Here is a 24,011-nt window from a genome sequence, read left to right as displayed (position 1 = left end):
GTCGATACTGTTTTTCTTTGCATAGTCAGTAATATCCTTGATGCCCAGCCACATGCACCATGATTCTTTACCGGTTAGGTGTTCCTAAATTTTTTTGCACGTAGGTTTTCTTTGCCTTTTTGATGCCTATGATTGTTTTCTTTTTGTTGCTCTGAGAGCTGTTCTGTCACTAGACTTGAAGGCAGTATACTGGGCTTTTGGTAGAGAGTGCAGCTCTGCGTTCAGCCAGATCTTCTGGTTGCGCTGTGAGGTGTCAGTGCTTTAGGTACCAGTGTCATCTACAGGTTTAGTGCAAAATGATCAAGGTGGTTATCGTGTTGCTAAATTGTATGACTAGGATTTTTCTAGTTGGTTCAAGACCAAATAGTTGATGTGAAGTAGCTTCAAAATCAGGGTTATTATCATTGTCTTAAATGGCAATAACCATTTAAAAATTTTTTTTTTGTTTTGTCAACAGCAATACAGTGCTATAAAATACTATATAGTACTGTTACGTAACCGGCAACAATGAATATCAATCGAGACAGGTTATATAAAAAACAACCAAACATTTATTAAACACGGATAAACAGTTAAAAAAAAACAAACGAAAACCTTAACCGAAAGTTAACTGCTATGCAGCCGTTCAACAAGTCGTCATTTGACACTGGTTCTTAAAGCATTAAATGCGAAAACAGTTCTTAAAGTGGTAAAGTCAGATCTTAAAATGGTAAATTCGAAAATCCAACAGATTTATACGTTCAATTGGGAGAGACTTCTCTGGAGAAGGATTTCTTCATAGACGCGACTTTCCTGTTGGTTCTGTCCAAAGGATTCATGATGCAGGAAATAAACAGTTTAAAACAACTGATCTAAATTCTAGAGAGCACCTTGCATGAACTCTTTGCTCTTTTGGCAGGAGTTATCTGCGGTGCAGGTCACTACTCCTTCAACGAAGACTCAATAAGGTCGATCCTTTGTTAAACTGCCAAACAATACCGACTCCTCTCAATCCTTTGAGTCCTCTACTTCGATAAAGTCTTCACTCTCCCGTACTACTGCTGGAATAAGGTACATCAACACACCTAGCAAAAATTTCCAGTCCCGCACTATTGTACCTTGCAACAGAACGTAACACTCTGTTTTAAAATTGAAACTGCGTCATAAAAACAAATACGCAACAGAAGAGGAGACACAGATGCACGTTCTAGCTGGAAAACTAAAAACTAAAAATTAACTGCGTCATCTGAGGTCTTCCCTTATATACCCATGGTACACATGTCATTATGTGACCTCACATCGGTGGGAAAATTACATCAGGTGACCTCCAAAAGACCATTACATCATTCTCACAAAAAAAAATCACAGATCTCCTTGAGGTATGTAACAATACAATACAATTAGTACAAAAAAATACTGAGGTACTGTTCTTGGACCATTCAGAAATCTAGTGGAGGTGAAGGAACTGTTTTTGAATCATTAAATGTGGTTCTTCAGGCTTCCCTACCTCCACTTCAGTGGTGGTAATGTGAAGGTGGCATGTTGCTGATGGTAAGGTATTTAGTAATGGATTTTGCCTCCTTAAGGCACTGTTTGTTGAAGTTGTCCTCAATAGTGAAAATGTTTTGCTTGTGATGAAGTTACCTCACTGTTTACTCTCTGCAGCTGTGAAAAGATGGCATGGCTAGGATGCTGGGTATCGTTGAAGATGGATGTTGCTGTATAAGGCAGCACATCCTTTACATACTACCAGTGGTAATATCTACATTAAACTGTGACTGAATCATGCTTGGAATTTCAATGCAGCAGTTCTTAGGTAAAGCTACATTTTTCATACAGTGAAATGCATCAGCCAAGTGTATACATAAAAACCATACAAAAAAGAATAAAGTCTAATATATCATATTTACCTTTAATGTTTTTGTGATTGAAGATGGATGTCGGTCAGGAAGAATCCCTCTAGCTTTATGTACACTGTCTTGGGACTCCAAGACACTATTAAAGCTTTTTGAAATTGCAGAAGTTCATTGAGTTAAGTGTTGAAGTTTCATATGTGGGACTTGGAGCAGCAGAGTGATAGTGAGATTTACAGCCTGAAATAAGCAGTCTGCTTTATCAGCTGAGTACCTGGCTGTTTAAAATCCACTCCAATCTGTTGACAGATGAAAATGCTTATGTAGTTGCATATATCTAGTGATAAAAGTGCAAGTAATCTTACCAAGCAGTGCATTACTGAGTTGGAGAGTAGGACTGTTGCTATAGATTTTTCTGTTTTTTTAAATACATTTCAAATATATGTAAAGTTTTGCTTTTGAATGAATTTCCTTATTTTTAGGTGGAATTTTTAAAATATAACATTTCTTTCTCACATGTTCTAGCTTTTTCTCTTTTATAGTCTTTCTATCCCTTCAGTGTGGAAGTATTTGACTTTTTCCATAAATCTACGTCAGTACATTCTCTAACTTGAATATTAGAGCATAGTCATGATTGAAGTTCTTAAAATCTATTCAGTTTGTACAAGCATTCAGAAGAAAGCATAGGGTTATCTACTGTTTCTATCAAATTAGCTGATTACAATTGCAGAGGAACAGGTCTGTTTCTGTCACTCTTTGTGACTGGTTAAGAGTAAGGACAACTTACTTGGGTACATCTCTTTTTTATTGCTGGCCAGCAGTCACTGTTGGAAATGCGTGCTTGGATTTCAGTTGAGTGCTTTGATGTAATATGACTTGTGCTCATATAACTTATTAGTCTTTGCTCTTTTTGCTTCACATTTAAAATATTAGAACTTTGGTGATCCACAAATAGTCTGTGGTGTCGTAAGTACAGCACAACACTGGGGAAAGGGGAAGACAAAAATTGGTAGATAAAGGGGAAAGATGAGGTCTGAGCTGGCACATCCAGTTTTGGAACCTTGCTGCATTTTTTGTCTTCGAAAATTCTCCGATCATTGAGGAACTAATTAGAAAACTGAAGTGAAACTTATGACTGCAGAGTAGGTGTCAAGTATTATTCCTGAAAATATGATATTCATGAAATTCTGTTAAAATGGCTAAGCCTCAAAGTTCGTAGTCTCCCTGGGAATGCTTTTCTTTTACCTTTCGAATGTAGAAAGGACTATTATGATGTTTTTAGCTGATTCTGATGGGTTTCCTTATCACTGAGCATTCTTTTTGGGCACTTTTTGAGCCATCAGTACATAAAATTTCAAAAGCAGTACACTCAGAGAAATGCAGAATATGGAGGCTTGGGCTATGCATGATACTCCTAAATGTGAAGTACTCAAGAAAGGTACTTGCTTTTGAAGCAATAAAAAAAAATTTGTGAAACAGAAGACCAGGAAATTAAAATTATGGTTGAGTGAGCTATGATGTGGAAAATGTGAAAGAATGGCATTAAGTAAGAAAACTTGAATGAAAAAATGGACTGGAAAATAGCAAGACAGTTGAAAAAGTTGATTGAATTCTCCATGTAGGTGTTGAGTAAAGCTATCTTAAGTGAAGTGCCACTGTTAAGTAAACTGAAGGAATATAAGTTCATTAATTGCGTAATGTGTTTTTTATGGTCAATTCACATGGATAATAGCTTTTTCAAAAAGAAAGTGTAACTGCATATTCTGCTCTAGCACATCACTGTCCCCAAAAAGATGAATGCATGCACAAGTACCTATTTTATAGTAAGTCTCATGAAGAATATCTCTCCCATTTTGTTCTTTATTAATTTTGTAACACTAATATGAAAAATTAAGTCCATGTATGGAGGAATTCTCTTATTGCTTTTTTATTTCTGTTTGTTTACTGGTTGACAGTTTAGTTGTTAATGGTTCTATTAATTTTTGCTGTGCGCTAAATTATGATCTTTAAGTACATCTCTGAAGAAAATGTCACACTGCCTCTGGGGAAGACTTATGAAGTTGACACAAAGCCAGTAAGAATTGCATGTTTTATACAGCAACTAATCAGTGGACTAATACTGGACTCATTACATCTCCTTTTCCATTTACACGCTCAGCATTCTGATAGAATAAAGTTATAATTGTGCCAAAATTGCTGTGAGTGAAACTCCTATGAGTGTATAAAGTAGCTGGAAAACATAATTTCAGAATTGTGCATGAAGTTTGACACATTCTGTCCCATTAGAACCTTGCATTGTGTTATTGAAGAACTTCTTGTTTTTGTGTGTTCAGCACATTAAGATCATTATATCAAAATTATCATATCAAGATTTAAATGGAAGATTTAATGTGTGTGGGTGTAACAAAATAAAACTAAACTATTAAAGGAGGTGAATTTTGAAAAGTTGGAGATATAAGCACTATTTTGCATTTTCTGAGATTTTTTTTCATAATCCTTGAAGTAATTTTTTTTAGAAAAATGTAACAATTAAAGAGCAAGGACAAAAGGTTAAATTGGTATTTAATCCACTCAGAGTTAAAGATATCCTGACAACTTGAATACAATTCAACACGCTGTAGAACTTTTTACAAGTTTTGTTCCTAATTCATTGATTTTAAGAATTATTGTATATCTGATTCAGTACTTTGTAACTGTTCCAATTGTAAGGTTTACTAAGGTTGAAATAATTTTAGTGTTTTACAAATTTAGTACTACACCAACAGGGAAAAATAAAATAAATGTTTATGGATTAGGTTTAATTGAGAATTACTTCACTAAAAGGTTTTGTACTATCAAGCATTGGAAAAGGGCAGAAGTAAAATTATCTTTAAAGATGTAGACGTTATGCTACAGCTGTGTTCACAGATCCCCAGGTATCTCATTCATTAAACACATTGATTTAACTTCCGTCTTCTATAATTCTATTACTATGATGGGCTTTGTGTCATCGATTTCTAGTTGAGATGTAATTTACCATGGTGAAATAAACCAGAGCAATTTTTTGTGTTGCATCATGAAAAGTTTTAATTTATTTTAGGCAATTATTTTGTGCATAAATCTTTTTACTCCTTATTTAATCCTTTCTCTGTAACCCTGTATTTACTTTTCCTCATGCATGTGTCAATATTATATGCTTCAACTTTTCCACATGTTAGCAAATTTTGTTGAAAAAATATACAGTACCCTACTCCCAAGTGCATCATTTATGTCCATCATGTATTAACACTTGTTTTGAATTTATTTCATATGGAACCATTTTCAAGGTCAGACTCATTGAATCATGTCATTGTTGTAAAGAAATCTATTGCATGCTCTTATGCGGAGAGAAGATCCAGATATGGATTATGTTCAGCTGATTGTTTTCTCTTTCCAGAGCTTCACTGGTTAAAAACACTTTGAACTGAAATACATACAGCTCGCTAAAAAGTGGACTGTTGTAGGAATCTATATAAATTTGAGAAAACCTATGTAGCTCTAAAAATGAACCCTTGTGCTTCAAACTTGCTTGAATTGTATCCTTATCTGTTTAACTGACTACTCAGTGTCAATTGCCAAGTTTTCTTTGTTTCTGTACATTCCAATCATCTTGCGTCCAATCAAAACCAATTCATTTGCCCTTTATTAAATATTACAATTTAACTGCCCATGTTAGGACCTTACTTGAGCTATTTTTATAATCTCCACTTTGATATCTGTATCTCTAATTCACTGTCATCTGAAGTTCTCATTTCATACTTCTAATTCCTGTGCGCAAGGCTGCTTTACATTTTGGCAATTCTAGTCCCAGCAAAATCCCTGCATGATTTTACTTTTTACTTTGTTGACCTGAGAAGCTTTCTGAAATTCCTTACTGTTTTGTTTTGGTAGCTGTTGTTTAATCTGTTCTATTAACTGTTTTGCTGTCATCGTCTTCGAGTTCCCTTTTCTTATCCACTCTATTGTTCTTTTCTACTTTTTAAGAGGATTTGGTGTGACTTAAATATAAACAGTTTTAGAATTCCATGTAAACTTTTTGTTCTAACTGTAGTAAAGTAAAGTGAGGTGCCCTGGCATGTCTTTTTTTAAAAGCAAAACTGTTGATCTGTGGAAATGATTAACATATTCCTTAATACTTAATGAGTTACTTGTAGAATAAATGGATTAATATATGGGTCCCATCCCAACTTTGGAGCTCAGTAGCTTGTACATGATGTAGAATTATTATGGTGGTATGGAAAAAGTGCCATAATACAAGGTATTTAGTTTCAAATGATGAATTGAATATACAACATTTGAAAGAACACTCTCAATGTTGATTTGGATTCATTCCTAATCTTGGGTTGAATAATTGACTTTCAAGTGTGATTACAAGGCAGAATTGTAATATCATGGTTCAAACTGAGTCATGAAGCTAGAGAGCTTTATAGGTGCCATGCACACTCAATCATTAGATCTCAGTCTTTGGTGGGGGGCGGGGGGAGGAGGAATACCCCCGGAGTGACTCAGTGTGAGATTTGTTCTATTTATTTTTAAAGATTTTAGTTTTAATCAATTTAAACACAAGAAAGTCCGCAGATGCTGGAAATCCAAAACAACTCTCTCAAAATACCGGAGGAACAAAGTAGGCTTGGCTGCACCTATGGAAATGAATAAACAGTCAACACTTTCTTGAAGGAGAAATCAATATTCATGCCATCAGGTTGGAGGCTACCCAGACGGAATATAATGTGTTGCTCCTCCACCCAGAGGATGACTTCATTGTGGCACAAGAGGCCATGGACAGATGTGTAGGAAGGGGAATGGAAATTGGAATTAAAATGCTTGGCCACTGGAAGTTCCGCTTTTAGCGGATGGTTTGGAGGTGCTCGATGAAGCAGTCCCCCAATTTACAATGGATCTCACCAATATAGAGGAGGTTGCATTTGGGCCACAGGACACAATAGATGACACCAGCAGCTTTGCAGGTGAAGAGTTGCCTCACCAGGAAGGACTGTTTGGGGCCCTGAATAGAGGCGTGGGAGTAGGTGAATCAGTAGGTGCAACACCTGGGCCACTTGCTGGGGATAAGTGCCAGGAAGGAAATTAGTGGCAAAGGATGAATGGACAAGAGAATCGTGAAGGGAGTGATTTTCGTGGAATGCAGGGAGGGAAGGTAAAGATGTCTTTAGTGGTAGGTTGCCTTTGGAGATGGCGGAGTTTGCAGAGGATTTGTTGGTTGCGGAGGCTGATGGGGTGGTTGGTAAGGATGAGAGGAACTCGCTATTGTTAAGGCGGCGGAAAGATGGGGTGAGTGCAGATGTGGTGGGAAGAAGGGGTTTCCCTTCTCCACTGTTAATGCTGTGCTCACCTGCATCGCCTCCATTTCCCAAAACTCTTCCTTTTTCTCATTTCCTTCATTTCCGCCGTATCTGTTCCCAGGTGCCTTCCTTTCCAGAACATCAGGGATGACTTCCTTCTTCAAAAAACAGGAGGTTCCCTTCCTGCATTATTGATGCTGCCCTCAGCTGCATCTCCATTTCTCAAGCATCTTCTGGTTTAAAAAACAATGCTTTTCCCTCCCTCCCTTCTATTTCCCACTCTGGCCATTTACCTCTTCTCACCTGCCTATCACTTCTCCCATGATCCCCTCCACTTCCCTTTCTACTATGGTCCATTCTCCTCTCCAATCAGATTCCTTCTTCTCCAGCCCTTTACCTTTCCCAGCCACTTGGTTTCACCTGTTACCTTTTAGCTAGGCTCCTTCCCCTCTCCCCGCCTTTTCATTCTGGCGTCTTCCCCTTCTATTTCAGTCCTGAAGAAGAATCTAAGGATCTCGGCCTGAAACCTTGGTTGTTCACTCATTTCTACAGATACTGCCTGACCCAATCAATTTAAAGTCTATTTTTTGGGTGGTAGTTATATTTGGTACAGATTGTGCTCTGCATAGTTGAGATATGATATCCACAATGATCAACAACTCTTTGTCATTACTACAAGTTTGTTGAAAAATAATTTGCTGTGAATTATCAGAAAATTGTATGACTAGCATATTTTATTATATGTTAATTCTATGCAAGATGCAGGAAAGAATTGCCTACCAAATTACTTCATTATGTGGCCATCTGGAAGTCAAAGCTGATTTCACTGGAAACAGATGTCCTTATGTGATATTAAATCAGCTGCAGTATTCTGGTTAAAAGACAGCATCATTTTAAGATAAAAGAAACAAATAAATTAATGTCTTTATTTGCAGCATATTAATGCTTAATTTATGTTAGATAAGCTAGCATTACCTCTGCTTTGCACGACACAGAAACAGCTGTACTCTGAGCATACCTTGAATGTAAATAAGGGATCTGCTTTAAATTCAGTTAAGTGTGTGCTTGTTACCTTTTTCTGTGCAAATTAGTTGTTTCCTTTAAAATATAGAACTGTACCACACGGGACCAGTCCACTTGGCCCATGTTGTCTGTGCTGATCGTGATGCAAATTAAACTAGACTATTTTCCTACACATAATCCAGGTCCCTCCATTGTCTAAACACTTCTAAACTTTGCTGTTGTATCTGCTCCCACCAACTTTGACAGCTGCCTTTGCTGTTTTCAATTCCACCAATTTTTGTGTCATTTGCAGAACTTAGTCAGTCATAGAAGTGTACAGCACAGAAACAGGCCCTTTGTCCCATCTAGTCTGTGCCAAACCATTTAAACTACTTTACTCCCATTGACCTACACCAGCACCATAACCCTCCATACCCTTACCATCCATGTACCCATCCAGACTTAAGCATTGAAATCATACTCGCATCCACCATTTGTGCTGGTAGTTCGTTCTACACTCTCGTGGTTCTTGGAGTGAAGAAGTTTCCCTTCATGTTCCCCTTAAACTTTTCACCTTTTACTCTTCACCCATGACCTCTTTCTTGCAGATAGGTGACCAAAACTGCTCACAATACCTCACCAATATCTTGTAGATGTTCAACATAACATCCCATCTCCTGTACTCAATACTTTATGAAGGCCAATGTGCTAAAAGCTTTCTTTACGATCCTATCAATTAATTATGAACCCGTATTCTCAGATTCCTGTGTTCTACTACACTCCTTAGTGCTCTACTGTTCACTGTTTAAGAGCAACCCTGGTTGGTCGTACCAAAGTGTAATACCTTGCACATTTCTGCATTAAATTCCATCTGCCATTTTTCAGCCCATTTTTCCAGCTAGTCCAGATCCTGTGGTAAGCCATGATGGTCTTCCTTGCTGTCTACAACACCCCCAGTTTTGGTGTCGTCTACAAACTTACTGATCCAGTTAACTATATTATCATCCAGCTTGTTGATAGAGATGACAGACAACAACAGATTCAACACTGATCGCTGTGGCACTCCACTAGTCACAGGCATTCAGTAAGAAAGGTAACCATCTGTTACCACTCTCTAGCTTCTCCCACAAAAACAAAGTCTAATCTAATTTACTGCCTCATCTTGAAGGCCGAGCAACTGAACTTTCTTGACTGACTACTCATGTGGGATCTTGTTAAGTGCCTTGCGAATGTCCATGTAGCCAACATCCACTGCCTGGCTCCGTCAACTTGCCTAGTAACTTCCATGAAAAACTCTAAGATTGGTTAGACATGACTTACCATGCACAAAGGCATGCAGACTATCCTTAAGCAGTCCATTACGATCACAATACTCACGTATCTAGTCCCTTAGAATACCTTCCAATAACTTCTCTACTACTTATGTCAGGCTCACTGGCCTATAATACCCTAGTTTATTTTTAGAACCTTTCTTAAAACAGTGGAACAGCATGGGCTATCTTTCAGTCCTCTGGTACCTCACCTGCAGCTAAGGCTGTTTTAAATATCTCTGCTCGGGCCTCTGCAATTTCTGCACTACCCTCCCACAGGGTCTGAGGGAACACCTTGTTAGGCCTTGGAGATTTATCCGCTCTAATTTGTCTCAAGACAGCAAACACCTCCTCCGCTGTAAACTGCAGATGGTCCTTAAAGTTGATGCTGTTTTCCCTCACTTCAATAGACTGTGTCCATCTCCTGAATAAATATGGTTGCAAAAAGTTCATTTAACGTCTCCCCAATTCTTTTGGCTCCACACACAATCACCAATCTGATCTTCCAGAGGACCAGTTTTGTCCCTTGCAATCCGTTTGCTATTTACTTACTATTTACTTTACTTTATTGTCGCCAAACAATTGATACTAGAGCGTACAATCATCACAGCGATATTTCATTCTGCGCTTCGCGCTCCCTGGAATACAAATAGATAGTAAATAGTAAAAATTTAAATTATAAATCATAAATAGAAAATAGAAAAGGGAAAGTAAGATAGTGCAAAACAACCAAGAGGCAGGTCCGGATATTTAGAGAGCACGGCCCAGATCCGGGTCAGGATCCGTTCAGCAGTCTTATCACAGTTGGAAAGAAGCTGTTCCCAAATCTGGCGGTATGAGTCTTCAAGCTCCTGAGCCTTCCCCCGGAGGGAAGAGGGATGAAAAGTGTGTTGGCTGGGTGGGTCATGTCCTTGATTATCCTGCCAGCACTGCTCCGACAGCGTGCGGTGTAAAGTGAGTCCAAGGATGGAAGATTGGTTTGTGTGATGTGCTGGGCTGTGTTGTGATACACTCCAGAAGAATGCTTTCTACGGTGCATCTATAAAAATTGGTGAGGGTTTTAGGGGACAAGCCAAATTTCTTTAGCTTTCTCAGGAAGTAAAGGCACTGGTGGGCCTTCTTGGCAGTGGACTCTGCTCGGTTGGACCAAGTCAGGTCATTTGTGATATTGACCCTGAGGAACTTAAAGCTTTTGACCTGTTCCACTTACGCATCACTGATGTAAATGGAGTCGTGCGGTCCGCTATTCCTTCTGAAGTCAACAACCAATTCTTTCATCTTGCTGACGTTGAGGTACAGGTTATTGTCTTCGCACCATGCACCAGGTTCTTAATTTCCCTCCTGTACTCAAACTCATCATTAACGGAGATATGGCCTACAATTGTGGTGTCATCAGCAAACTTATATGTTGAGTTCGATGTAAACTTGGCTACACAATCATGGGTGTACAGTGAGTACAGCAGGGGGCTGAGTACACAGCCTTGTGGGGCACCGGTGTTCAGAGTGATTGTAGACGAGAGCTTGTCCCCTATTTTTACAGCCTGGATCCTGTCTGTGAGGAAGTTGAAGATCCAGCTACAGGTCTGAGTGCTAAGGCCCAGGTTCTGGGGCTTAGGAATCAGTTTATTTGGAATGATGGTATTAAAGGCAGAGCTGTAGTCAGTGAAAAGGAGCCTTACATATGCATCTTTATTCTCCAGGTGTCCTAAGGAGGAATGTAGGGCCAGAGAGATGGCATCTGCCGTTGAGCTGTTGCTCCAGTAGGCAAATTGCAAAGCATTGAGGTTGACCGGTAGGCTGTGGTTGATGTATGCCATAATGAATCGCTCGAAGCACTTCATAGCAATTGATGTCAGAGCCACAGGTCGATAGTCATTCAGGCATGCCACCTTGCTCTTCTTCGGCACCGGGATTATCGTTGCCTTCTTAAAACACGAGGGGATCTTAGACTGAAGCAAGGAGCAGTTGAAGATGTCAGCAAACACTCCAGCTAGCTCGCTTGCACAGGCCCGGAGAACCTGTCCCGGGACACCATCTGGGCCCGTCGCCTTCCTTGGATTTATCTTCAGGAAGGCCCTTCTAACGTCCTCCTCGGTGACGACGAATCTCGATGCCACCAGGTCTAGTTCATCCGTAGGGGGCGGGACACTCCCCTTCTGTTCGAATCTTGGGTAGAATACGTTAAGTTCGTCAGGAAGAGAACCGCCACAGTTATTGATATTACTCTAAAGATATCTGTAGAATTCCTTGGAATTCTCCTTCACCTTGTCTGCTAAGGCAACCTCATGCCTTCTCTTAGCCCTTCTGATTTCTTTCTAAGTGTTCCCTTGTATTTCTTGTATTCCTTAAGCACCTCATTTGTTCCTACCTTCCTATACCTGCAATGCACCTCTTTTTTTCGCTTAACCAATTCATCTAACTTACTAGTCAGTTCAACTACATTTTCATCCAAGGCACTCAAACTACAGAGTTTCTAGCATTGATCCCTATGAAACACCACTGGTGACAGCATTCCAATCAGAATGACATTCTGCCACCGTTACTCCTTTTTTTGGGTTAATCAGTTTTATATTCAGCCCACCAAATGGCCACGAATCCCATACATCTTAATTTTGGTCATTCTACCATGAGTGAACTTGTCAAATGGTTTCTTTTGGTACAATTGTATGAGGAAAATTTGAACTGATATGCATTGACATTTTGAGATCTTTTCAGAATCAAAGTCAGGTTTCATATCACTGGCGTATGTCATGACATTTGTTTTGCAGTAGCATTGCAGTGCTACAGTACTTAATAAAAACTGTAAATTACAATAAGAAATGTATATTTTTTAAATGTAGTGTAAAATGAGAGCAAAAAATAGGGAGGTACTGTACATGGGTTCGTTGTCTGTTCAGAAATCTGATGACTGAGGAGAATTAGCAGTTCCTAAAATATTCAGTGTATGTCTCAACGATTTGGAAACTGTTTTTTTCCCTCTGCCATCAGAAGTAATTTGAATGAGACCTTGGAATAGAAATATAGAAGTAGCAGATTTGTATAGCTGTGAAACATTGCGAAAGAATTAACTTCCCATGGCATTGTTTTTTTTTCTCTCATTTTATTCTGTTTAAGTTTTTTTTCCCTACCTCATTGTAGTGGGAATTAAAAGTACCAAACAGTTACCAGGATGGAGGTTAAAAATTTCAACTGGAAATAGAAAAATTATGTCATGAGGGCACTTTTACAATAGTAATGGGGATTTCATTATGCAGGCAGATTGGGGAAAATCAGTTTGGTGCTAGATCCCATGAGAGGGAATTTGTAGAATGCCTACGAGATGACAGTGATGCAGCCTGACAGAATGCTCTCCACGGTACAGCTGTAGAAGCTTTAGAGTGTATTTGTGACATGCCAGATCTCTTCAAACTCCTAATAAAGTATAGACGCTGCCTTGCCTTCTTTATAACTACATCGATATGTTGGGACCAGGTTTAATCCTCAGAGATCTTGACACACAGGAACTTGAAACTGCTCACTCTCTTCACTTCTGATCCCTCTGAGGATTGGTATGTGTTCCTTAGTCTTACCCTTCCTGAAGTCCACAATCAGCTTTTTTGTCTTACTGACGTTGAGTGCCAGGTTGTTGCTGTGGCAGCAGTCCACTGGTTGGCATATCTCACTCCTGTATGCCCGCTCATCATCACTTGAGATTCTGCCAACAATGGTTGTATCGTCAACAAATCTATAGATGATATTTGAGCAATGCCTAGCCATCTAGTCATGTGTATATAGAGAGTAGAGCAGTGGACTAAGCACACACCCCTGAGGTGCATCAGTGTTGATAGTCAGTGAGGAAGAGATGTTATCACCAAACCGCACGGATTGTGGTCTAACAGTTAGGAAGTTGAGGATCCAATTGCACAGGGAGGTACAGAGGCTCAGGTTCTGCAACTTCTCAATCAGGATTGTGGGAATGATCGTATTAAATGCTGAACAGCATCCTGACAGGGTGTTTGTGTTGTCCAGGTGGTCTAAAGGTGTGTGGAGAACCACTGAGGTTGCATCTGTCGTTGACCTATTGTGGCGATAGGCAAATTGCAATTGGTCCAGGTCCTTGCTGAGGCAGGAGTTCAGTCTAGTCATGAACAGCCTCTCAAAACATTTCATCACTGTCGATGTGAGTGCTACCGGGCGAGTCATTAAGACAGCCCACATTATTCTTCTCGGGCACTGGAATAATTGTTGCCTTTTTAAACCCAGTAGGAACTTCTGCCCGTAGCAGTGCGAGATCGAAAATGTCCTTGAATACTCTCGCTAGTTGGTTGGCACAGGTTTTTAGAGCCTTACCAGGTACTCCATCGGGGCCTTCGGCCTTGCAAGGGTTTACTCTCTTTAAAGACAGCCTAATATTGGCCTCTGAGACTGAGGTCACAGGGTCATCAGGTGCAGCAGGGATCTTCACAACTGTAGTTGTGTTCTCCCTTTCAAAGCGAGCATAGAAAGCATTGAGTTCATCTGGTAGTGAAGCATTTCTGCCATTCATGCTATTGGGTTTCGCTTTGTAGGAAGTAATGTCTTGCGGACCCTGCCACAGTTGCCATGCATCCGATGTCACCTCCAACCTCGTTCAAAATTGTCTCTTTGCCCTTGAAATAGCCCTCTGCAAATCATGCCTGGTTTTCTGGTACGGGCCTTGGTTGCCAGACTTGAATGCCACAGATCTAGCCTTCAACAGACGACGTACCTCCTGGTTCATCCATGCCTTTTGGTTTGGGAATGTACAGTAAGTCTCTGTGGGCACACACTCATCCACACAGGTTTTAATGAAGTCGGTAACAACTGCAGCATAGTCATCCAGGTTCGAAGATGAATCCTTGAATACAGTCCAGTCCACCGATTCAAAGCAGTCCTGTAGACGCTCCTGTGCTTCCCTCGTCCATACTTTCTTGGTCCTCAGCTGCAGGTGCTGCAGTCTTCAGTCTCTGCCTATATTCAGAGAGTAGAAGCACAGCTAGGTGATCAGACTTCCCAAAGTGAGGGTGTGGAATAGCATGGTAGGCATTCTTGATGGTGGTGTAGCAATGGTCCAGTGTGTTGTCCACTCAGTATGGTTCATTCTGAAAAGTCTTTCAGAATAAATGGATACAGTCCTTCCCATCACAGAAAAAACTGAACACATTTCACAGGAGCACTGTTACAAGAGCATAGAACATAGAAATCTACAGCATATAACAGGCCCTTCAGCCCACAATGTTGTGCTGACAATGTAACTTACCCTAGAAACTGCCTAGAATTTCCTGAGCGCATAGTGCTCTGTTTTTTTAAGCTCCGTGTACCTATCTAAGAGGCTCTTAAAAGACCCTATTGTATCTGCTTCCACCACCGTCACTGGTACTGCATTCCACTCTCTGTGTGGAGAAACTTACCCCTGACATCTGCTCAGTACCTATTTCCAAGCACCTTAAAATTATGCCCCCTCCTGTTAGCTATTTCAGCCCTAGGAAAAAGCCTTGGGCAATCTACACAATCAATGCCCCTTATCATATTATACACCTCTATGAGGTCGCCTCTCATCCTCCGTTGCTCCAAGGAGAAAAGGCCAAGTTCCCTCAACCTGTTCTCATAAGGTACGCTCCAATCCAGACATCATCCTTGTAAATCTCCTCTGCACTCTGTCTGTAGTAGCTGCACCCTGTTGTTAAGGGGGACAGCCACAGGGATGTTCTCCACTACCTAACACCCTCCCTTCCCTCTTTTGACGGTCACCCACTTAACTGTCTCCTGTAGCCCCTGGCGTGACTACCTGCCTGTAGCTCCTGTCTATCACTTCCTCGGTCTCCTTAACAAGCCGAAGATCATTGAGCTGCTGCTGCAGTTCCCTCATTCAGTCTCTAAGGAGCTGTAGCTCAATGCACCTGGTGCAGATGTGGCCATTAGGGAGGCTGGAACTCTCCTGGACATCCTACATCTGATACCCAGAACAGAAAACTGCCCTAAATGTCATACCCACTATTCTTGTTAAGGGGGGAAGAAAAGGTAACCTTCCCTTGCCTAGGCCTGTCCTTGCAGAAGCCCCGATGAGCCAAAGCCGTACTACTCTGATGTCCACTCCTTCGACGACTGCACCGCTAGACAGTGCCTCTCATTTATTTTGGAGCTGTCTCAGCGTCAGTGCATGATGACAAGCTACTGTGTTTGCCAGGCATCCCACCCTGCAAAAACTCATTTCAGGGAGGTAGCACCACCATTTCAGGAAGGTAGCACCCCCCCCCCCCCACAAACCCATATCCCCGCCCCCCCAGGGTCGATCTCCAAGGGTGTATGTAACACTTTGTTTAGTGACTTCTGTCTAATTTGTAAACCAAGTTGGGTATATGCAGAAAATGTGACATTAAAGTCTGTACAAACGTTTGTACTTATATTATCATGTTTATTCTATTACAACTTTAAGCAAATCTACAGGGAGTTTGGCCTCATCATGTAACATCAATAGAGTAGCTCCTTAGCAGCTAGCCAGCTAATTGAAATAATGTTAGCTACAGTAATGAACGAATGACGCCTGTTAAACTCACCTCATCATGTTGTTTACATTTCAACCCACCATGGGCAATCGAAAAGTCACTGTTGCAAACAGTGCAGCGAGCAACACTGTCATTATTTTTGAGGTCAACTGTAAAGCCCGCCACAGAAAAAACTGATAGGTCTACTTAGCACGAAGAGAGACCAATCAGGATGCTCACTCTCGCTCTCCCTCTCAAAAAAAATCGATTTCCAGGATATTGTTTATAATTTCTGGGCATCAGGGAGCTGCTATCAATATGTGGGAGACTCCTGGAACTTCTGGGAGAGATGGGATGTCTGGTTTGCACACTTCTCCCTGACTTGTGTGAAGCTTTGTCTCCCTTCGAATTGATTGGTCTGCTGCTAATGTTCTGAGCCCTGCAAAACGCTCCTTTTTTAAACTCTTTTCCCCAACCTTGTGAAGCTCACTCTCCATGAATTGATTGGTCCGCCGCAAATGCAGACCAGCTACCAGAAAGTAGCAACTATCATTAAGGACTCCCACCATCCAGGCCATGATCTCTTCTCACTTCTGCCATAGGGGAGGAGATCTTGGAGCCTGAAGTCCCACACTGCCAGGTTCAGCATCAGCTATTACCTTTGGACTGTCAGTCTAGTGAACCAGCATGGATAGCTTCACTCACCTCATCTCTGAACTAATTCCACAACCTATGGACTCACTTTCAAGGACTCTGCAACTTCTGTTCTCAGTATTATTTATTCATCCATTCATTTGTTTGTTATTTTTTTGTGTTTGTACAATTTGTTTTTTGCACATAGTTTTTTTGTGAATCGTTGTGTACAGTTTTCATTGATTCTGTTGATTTCTTTTTTCTGCTGCAAATGTCTGCAAGAAAATGAATCTCAGGATGGTATCTGGTGACATACCTACTGCCATAAGAAATTTATTTTGAACTTTGAACACCAACCAATCAATTGAACAAATATTGAAGAAAGCTGGAACTTGATATGGTGAAATTATCATGATTTAGATAATGACTTGGTTGTTGAAAATTAATTATTTTCTAGTTAATTGCAGGAGGTATAACTATTTACGTCTTAACAAATACAGAACTGATTGCATTGGCTTAGATTACTGCTTCAAAATCTGGAATTGATCATGGTTAAGGCTTGAATTTTTTAAATTTGTTAAAAACCAAACAACTCTAATAAGCAATCCAGCTTATTAGTGGAAGTCAATTGTTTATAAAACTGCTTTAAACTTGTCAGAGACTTTGGGGAGATCTGGTTTGATTGGAAATTAAATACAAAGGTTTACCAGGAGAATACATTTTTTTCCCCTCAAAGCTAAATCACTTTTGTGGTGGCAATAAATGTGAGCTATTCTGAATTCACATTTTCATTCATATTGCTTAATCAAATTATTCATATAGGTATCTACCAATCATTTCCATCTGATTGTGTTGCATGGGTTGGTGTAACAAACTAAAATAACGTCCATGTGACTGGAACTGAAGTGGAAACAGAAAAATGTTTATGAATGCCAGACATCCCACCTCTACCGGAAGTTCTGGGAGTCTCCTGCATATGAATAGTGGCTCCTTGATGCCTGCAAATTATATACGATGTCCGGGAAACCAATTTTTGTTGAGTGAGAGGGATCCCTTGCTATTGCCCATGGTGGATTAAGACTGCAAGACACCTGTTGAGCTGAGTTTAACAGGTGTCATTCGTTACGTTATTTAAACTAGCTGGCTAGCTGCTAAGGAGCTGCTCTATTGCAGACATCCCACCTCTCCCGGAAATTGATGGTGCTACCTCCCTGAAATGAGTTTTTGCAAGGTGGGATGTCTGCAATCATGAAAGAAAATGGAGATTTATAAAAGAAATAATTTATACAATATCTGAGCTGGTCTATAAGCCTTGCTGATTTTGATCTTTTGTAACTCAGATGCCAAAATTAATGCATTTCTTGACTGGAGCTATTTTCATAGTGGAAAACAGGAGAAATTAAAAAAAAAAAATGAATTTAAAGTCAACTTTTAATTAAAGTATGTATGTCTGTATGTATATGTGTCTGTGTGTCTGCTTGTCTCTATACAATACAAAATATTGGAGTTATAGACAGTCTTCTTCTAAATCTTAGAAGAAATCACTCCCCACCGAATTGAAAATTTCAAGCCAAATATACAGTTCCTGACGGAATTGACATTTCTTGCCTTGTTAGCAAGAATATGAAATAAATATTAAAACTCTGAAGTATTTTACGTATGTTCTAAAAAGAGCTAAATAAAGCTAAGCGAATTAATTTAGGTCTGCTTATTATTTCCCCAATCATTTCAAAAGCATTTATTGTTTGGGGAGAAAAGTGTGGATGTCAACAAAAAACATAAAATCTACACTGATTGCAAAAACCTGTTTGTCAAAACTTTCAGATAAATGTAACTTATTTTACAATTTTCTAATAATCTTTTAGAACTGTCATACTTCTTAAATTGGAGCATAGCTGTTCTTTTCATTGCCCAAATGTAGTAGAATGCCTTTTATTGATTACTGAATAATTTGTACGAACTCTTTTTCTGTGAAAACATAATGGGGCAAATCTCCCACTTACACATCAGCAGATCTGCTTTGAACTGCCAGATGTTGAGTTGACGTCTGGGCAGCAACATGGCCCTTTAAAATGTAGGTTGAGTGGTGACATTCATTTCAGTGAAATGCTGACTCTGGAATATCTAATCTGCATCAGTAGATTCCTTATGGGAGCTTCCTGCTGAACCTGTGCCAGTTTAACTTGGCATGAATATAATTGAAATAAATGGTAAGAAATGGCAACTGGGGAGCGGTAAATAGATCTATTAAATTAGTTTAATTGCTGGTTTAACTGTGTTCAGTTGTTTACCCATTTTTTTAGTGTGTGTCTTATGTTGATTTATTTTTGTTAATATGAAGACATTTGTGAATATTTGATCTTAGTAAGATATTTTACAACCTTTGACCAAAGGGTTTGGTCTCATTGGGTGTCAGAACAGTTCTGTGTTCTGCTGGGCTTTGCCAGTCAGCTGGAAGATGAAAAGTAAACCTAGAATCAGGGAGACATAAACATCTCAATGCAAAAGCAGGCAACAAAGTGACTTGCTGGTCAGTGGAAGTGCAATGCCTCACATGAATAAATGACATTAGTTCTTCTTGTTTGTATGACGATTTAAAATGCATCCCAAAAGCCGTTTGATTTTGCGACATTAAAGTAAAACTTGTAAAGGAATGACTGTTCCAGTGGCAAAATTTGTTCAGATTTACCAAACTATTTTTCTACTAAAAAGATTTAAAATGCGGAGCGCTTTTATGTGCAAAAGTGAGAACGTGGAAAATTTCTAGCAAAAGATTTTAATTTTGTGATCTTTTTGCATATTCTTTTTGTAGTATTTGCATGTCTAAAATATTTCTTCACCACATTCCAATACAATCCAAAACAAATTTGGTTGTTGTGACTTTAAAACAAAAAGACACATTTTGCATAATTCCCAACTGAAGTACTCACGTGCCATCTTAGCTTCAATTTTTCAGGGTTAATGACAAAATGTTAATTCTTCATGAAACTGAAGCATGTTTTTGACTGATTAGTGTTTTTACTTTACTGGCTGAAGGAAACTACTAGAATTAAGGCTGATAAGATAATGCTGTATGGAAAAGGAAAAAATTAGAATAATTTCAAGGAAAATAAAGCAAAAACACGTGATTTTGAAGATGCAAAATTCAGAGCAATGCACACAAAATGCTGAAGGAACTCGACAGGTCAGACATAATCAATGAAAGTGAATAAAATAGTCGATGTTTCAGGCTGAGACCCTTCATCAGGACTGGAAAGGAAGTGGGGGGGGGAATGCGGAGAGGAAGAAGGACAAGCTAGAAGGTAATAGCTGAAGCCAGGTGGGTGGGGAAGGGACAGGATGAAGTAAGAAGCTGCAAAGTCATAGATGGAAAAGGCAAAGGCTAGAGGGGAAGGAATCTGATGGGAGAGGAGGGTGGACATTGAAGAAAGGGCAGGGGGAGGTGGTACAGGTGAGGAGAAGTAATAAGGTGCCAGAGCGGGTAATTGAAGAAGAGGGAAGGGGTTCACCTCCCAGCTTAACTGGCTCCACGTATCACCTTCTATCTTGACCCCCTTCCCCCAACTTCTTATTCTGGCATCTTCCCCCTTCTTTTTCAGTCCTGATGAAGGGTCTCAGCCCAAAATGTCAATTGTTTATTCATTTTCATAGATGCTACCTGGCCTGCTGAGTTCCTCCAGCATTTTGTGTGTGTTTTAAAGCATATTTGGGCTCCTTAACTGCCACGTTAGGTTAGTTTATGAAATTTTGTATTTAGTAAGGGAACTGGTGTGAACTTATAATTCAACTTCTTGTTAATATTTTTCTTTTAACAGAAGAGCTGAGGAAGTACAGTTGGTCTGGTGTTCCGCGAGATGTTCGTTCTGTTACGTGGCGACTTCTATCGGTAAGTCGTATTGGAATTTATGTGCTGGTATGAAAAGCGAGGTAAAGCAATTATAATTCCATTCTAAGCATCTAAGAGTTTCTAATAGTTCTGAACAAGCCGTGATAGATGTGTCTTTGTGTAATAATCAGTGACTTAGAATTTGCAGACTCTTGCACGTTAAGATAGTTTTTGTTTGAAGAAATCTGCAAAAAAAATGTATCTGGTGAGTCTTCTTAAACCTGAATATCCTTGCTTAAGAGTACTGTGGAATTTTTTCCGAACGTATTTGCAACATAAATAAAAGAATGCCATTAAGCGTTGATATTGCCAGTTACTTGATTTTTCTGAGAATTAACAAAATATAAAATTGTACAAAGATGTGGCATAAAATGCATGGAAATTTTATTAATGGTTACAAATCACTACACTGGTAATTAAACAGATAAAGAAGGATAAAGTAAGCAAGTGTAAGTGGTAACAGCATCTGTTTATTCTGCAGGTTGTAATAAAAACTAATGTGCACTTTGTTGAACAGTAATATTTTTCTAAAGTATTATATTGAGGAACTGATTTTGTTGAACACTAGAGGTCATTGTGAGTGCAGCAGTATGCCCGTTAAATAGTACCTTGCGGACGAAAAACATCCATGGTCATTAGATTTTTTTTTGCTCAGCTAAGGTTTTAAATCTGACATTTGGGACAGAGTCAACATGAGTTATTACCTTGAGCAGAAAAAGTAGATGAATATCAAAAAGAAAGCAAGCTAAGTCAGTAATTGGCACATACATTTATGCATATAAAAGCAATTTTTAATCTTTTTTATATAAAGCACTGATTTTTAAATGTACAGTACCTATTTAAAAAGTATTCAACCTCTTGGAAGTTTTCATGTTTTATTATTTTACAATATAGAATCTCAGTGCATTTAATTTGGCCTTTTTTTGATACTGATCAACAGAAGATGACCCTTTCATGTCAAAATAAAAACATCTCTACAAAGCGATGCAAATTAATTACAAATCTAAAGCATAAAATAATTGATGCCTAAGTCAGTATTTAGTAGATGCACCTTTGGCAGCAATTACAGCCTTGAGTCTGTGTGGATAGGTCTCTATCAGCTTTGCACATCTGGACGCTGCAGATTTTCCCCATTTTTCTTTACAAAATTGCTCAAGTTCTGTCAGATTGCGTGGGGATCTGAGTGAACAGCCCTTTTCAAGTCCAGCCACAAATTCTCAATTGGATTGAGGTCTGGGCTCTGTCTTGACCACTCCATGACATTACCTTTGTTGTTTTAAGCCTTTCCTGTGTAGCTTTGGCTTTATGCTTGGTGTCATTGTCTTGCTGGAAAACAAATCTCCCAATTCACAGTTCTCATGCAGACTGCATCAGGTTTTCCTCCAAGATTTCCCTGTATTTTGCTGCATTATTTTACCCTCTACCTTCACAAGCCTTCCTGCGCTTACTGCAGTGAAGTATCTCCACAGCTTAATGCAGCTTACCACCATGCTACACAGTAGGGATTGTGTGTTTATGATGCTGTGCAGTGTTTGCTTACACCAAACATAGTGTTTAGTCTGGCCGTAAAGCTAAATTTTGGTTACGCCGGACCATAGAACCTTCTTCCAGCTGACTTCAAAATCTCCCACTGGCCTTCTGGCAAACTCTAGCTGAGATTTCATATTAGTTTTTTTCAACAGTGGCTTTCTCTTAGCCACTTTCCTATAAAACTGTGACTGGTGGAGCACCCAGGCAACAGTTGTTGTATGCGCAGTCACTGCCATCTCAGCCTCTAAAACTTGTAGCTCCTCCAGAGTTGTCGTAGGTCTCTTGGTGGTTTCCCTCATTAGTCCCCTTCTTGCATGGTCACTCAGTTTTTGAGGATGGCCTGCTTTAGGCAGATTTACAGTTGTGCCATGTTCTTTCCATTTCTTGCTGATTTTGACTTAACTGTACACCAAGGGATATTCAGTGAATTGGAAATTTTCTTGTATCCATCTCGTAACTTGTGCTTTTCGTGAAGTTGTTTGGACTTTTGTCATCATCGTGTAGTTTTTGCCAGGATACTGACTTGCCAGCAGTTGGACCTTCCAGATACATGTGTATTTTGCTACAATCAATTGAAACACCTTGACTGTACACAGGTGATCTCCATTTAACTAACTGTGTGATTTCTAAAACCAATTGGCTGCACTAGTGATGACTTAGTGTGTCATTTTAAGGTGGGGGGGTGAATACTTATGCAATCAATTATTTTGTGTTTTATATTTGTAATTAAGTTAGATCACTTTGTAGACATCTCTTTTCACGTTGACACAAAAGACTTTTTACTGTTGATCAGCGTCAAAAGAAAAACAAGTTAAATTCATTGTGATTCAGTGTTCTAAAACAATAAAACATGAAAACTTCCCGGGGGTGGGGGTGAATACTTTTTAGGCGTATTGTATACAATTTAATTTTTTTACAACAAGAGCAGGTAAAATTAACAGAAACAATTTGGGTTTTAATCAGAAGTCTTCAGAAACTTCCTAACAATCATTTTCATACTGGTTGTGGGTATATTAGTTTTAAAATGAGGAGCCAATATTGCACCTCTGGATGAAAAGCTGACTACATTGCCTTTAAACATGGAGATGAATGAATAACCAGACGTATTTGCTTTGCCTTGAAAAAATATTCAGCCTCCACAATGATTTTCATATTTTACTCTCTCATTTTAGTTATTTAAAATACATTGAAGTAGGAGTTTGTTGAGCATTGTGCATTGTCAAATCGAAAGAAAAATTCCAAGACTTGTCAATAATTTACTAAAAATTAAAAAAAAACAAAGTTGAGGGTGAAAAAGTATTTATCCCCTTTGTAATTACTACACTAAGTTTCCTCAGCTGCGTTCTGTATATTTCCATAGCAACTCATCGACTTTGTTGATGTAGAAAATTGGAAGATCACCTGAAGAAATACCCCCTCTCTCTGTAAGGTCCTACAGTATGGTAGATTTTCAACAGACCAACCAAAATGAAGACAAAAGAGCATGGAAAGCAAGTCAGGGAAATGATAACAGAGAAGCGCAAATCTGGGAAGTGTGTAAGACTCTCTCAAAGACACTAAACATACTTTGGAGCTCAGTGTGGTCCTTTGTGGAAAAAATATGAAACCACAGTCACACCGCCAAGGTCAGGCTGTGCCGCTAAATTTCATCATTGGAGAAGAATGGAACTTGTAAGAGGCAACTGTGACATCAACAGTCACTCTGAGTGAGCTGCAGAAGTCAATGGCTGCAACTAGAGATAAAGTTCATGGTTCCACAATCTCTAAGGCCTTGCACAAAAAGGTTATTTATGGAAGAGTGGGAAGGAAGAAGCCCTGGCAAAAAAAAGCACATCTTTGCTTGTAAAAGGTTTGCAAGCAACACTTAAAAGATACTGTAAAGATGTGGAAGAGGAAGGTCTTGTGGTCAGATGTGAGTAAAAGTTGGCTTCTACACTAAGCGATATATGTGGAGTAAATCTAATACTGTGTATCAGCGAGGTATTATTCTTACTCTGAAGAGGCCTGATCAACCTGGC

The 24,011-nt window shown here is 39.4% G+C and overlaps 1 protein-coding gene across 3 annotated transcripts in view; it reads left to right on the top strand.

The window, feature by feature from the left end:
• LOC140209958 (TBC1 domain family member 22B-like) overlaps positions 1 to 24,011 on the top strand; it is a 375,770-nt gene that overhangs the window by 110,056 nt on the left and 241,703 nt on the right. For all 3 annotated transcript variants that reach the window (XM_072278648.1, XM_072278647.1, XM_072278649.1), the window contains one exon: positions 20,393 to 20,463. In XM_072278648.1, the coding sequence (XP_072134749.1) occupies positions 20,393 to 20,463 (71 nt within the window). The remainder of the gene's footprint in view (positions 1 to 20,392; positions 20,464 to 24,011) is intronic.

The sequence above is a fragment of the Mobula birostris genome, chromosome 14 (genome assembly GCF_030028105.1).
Source record: "Mobula birostris isolate sMobBir1 chromosome 14, sMobBir1.hap1, whole genome shotgun sequence".
NCBI classification, from domain to species: domain Eukaryota; kingdom Metazoa; phylum Chordata; class Chondrichthyes; order Myliobatiformes; family Myliobatidae; genus Mobula; species Mobula birostris.
This window is presented reverse-complemented; position numbering and strand designations above follow the sequence as displayed.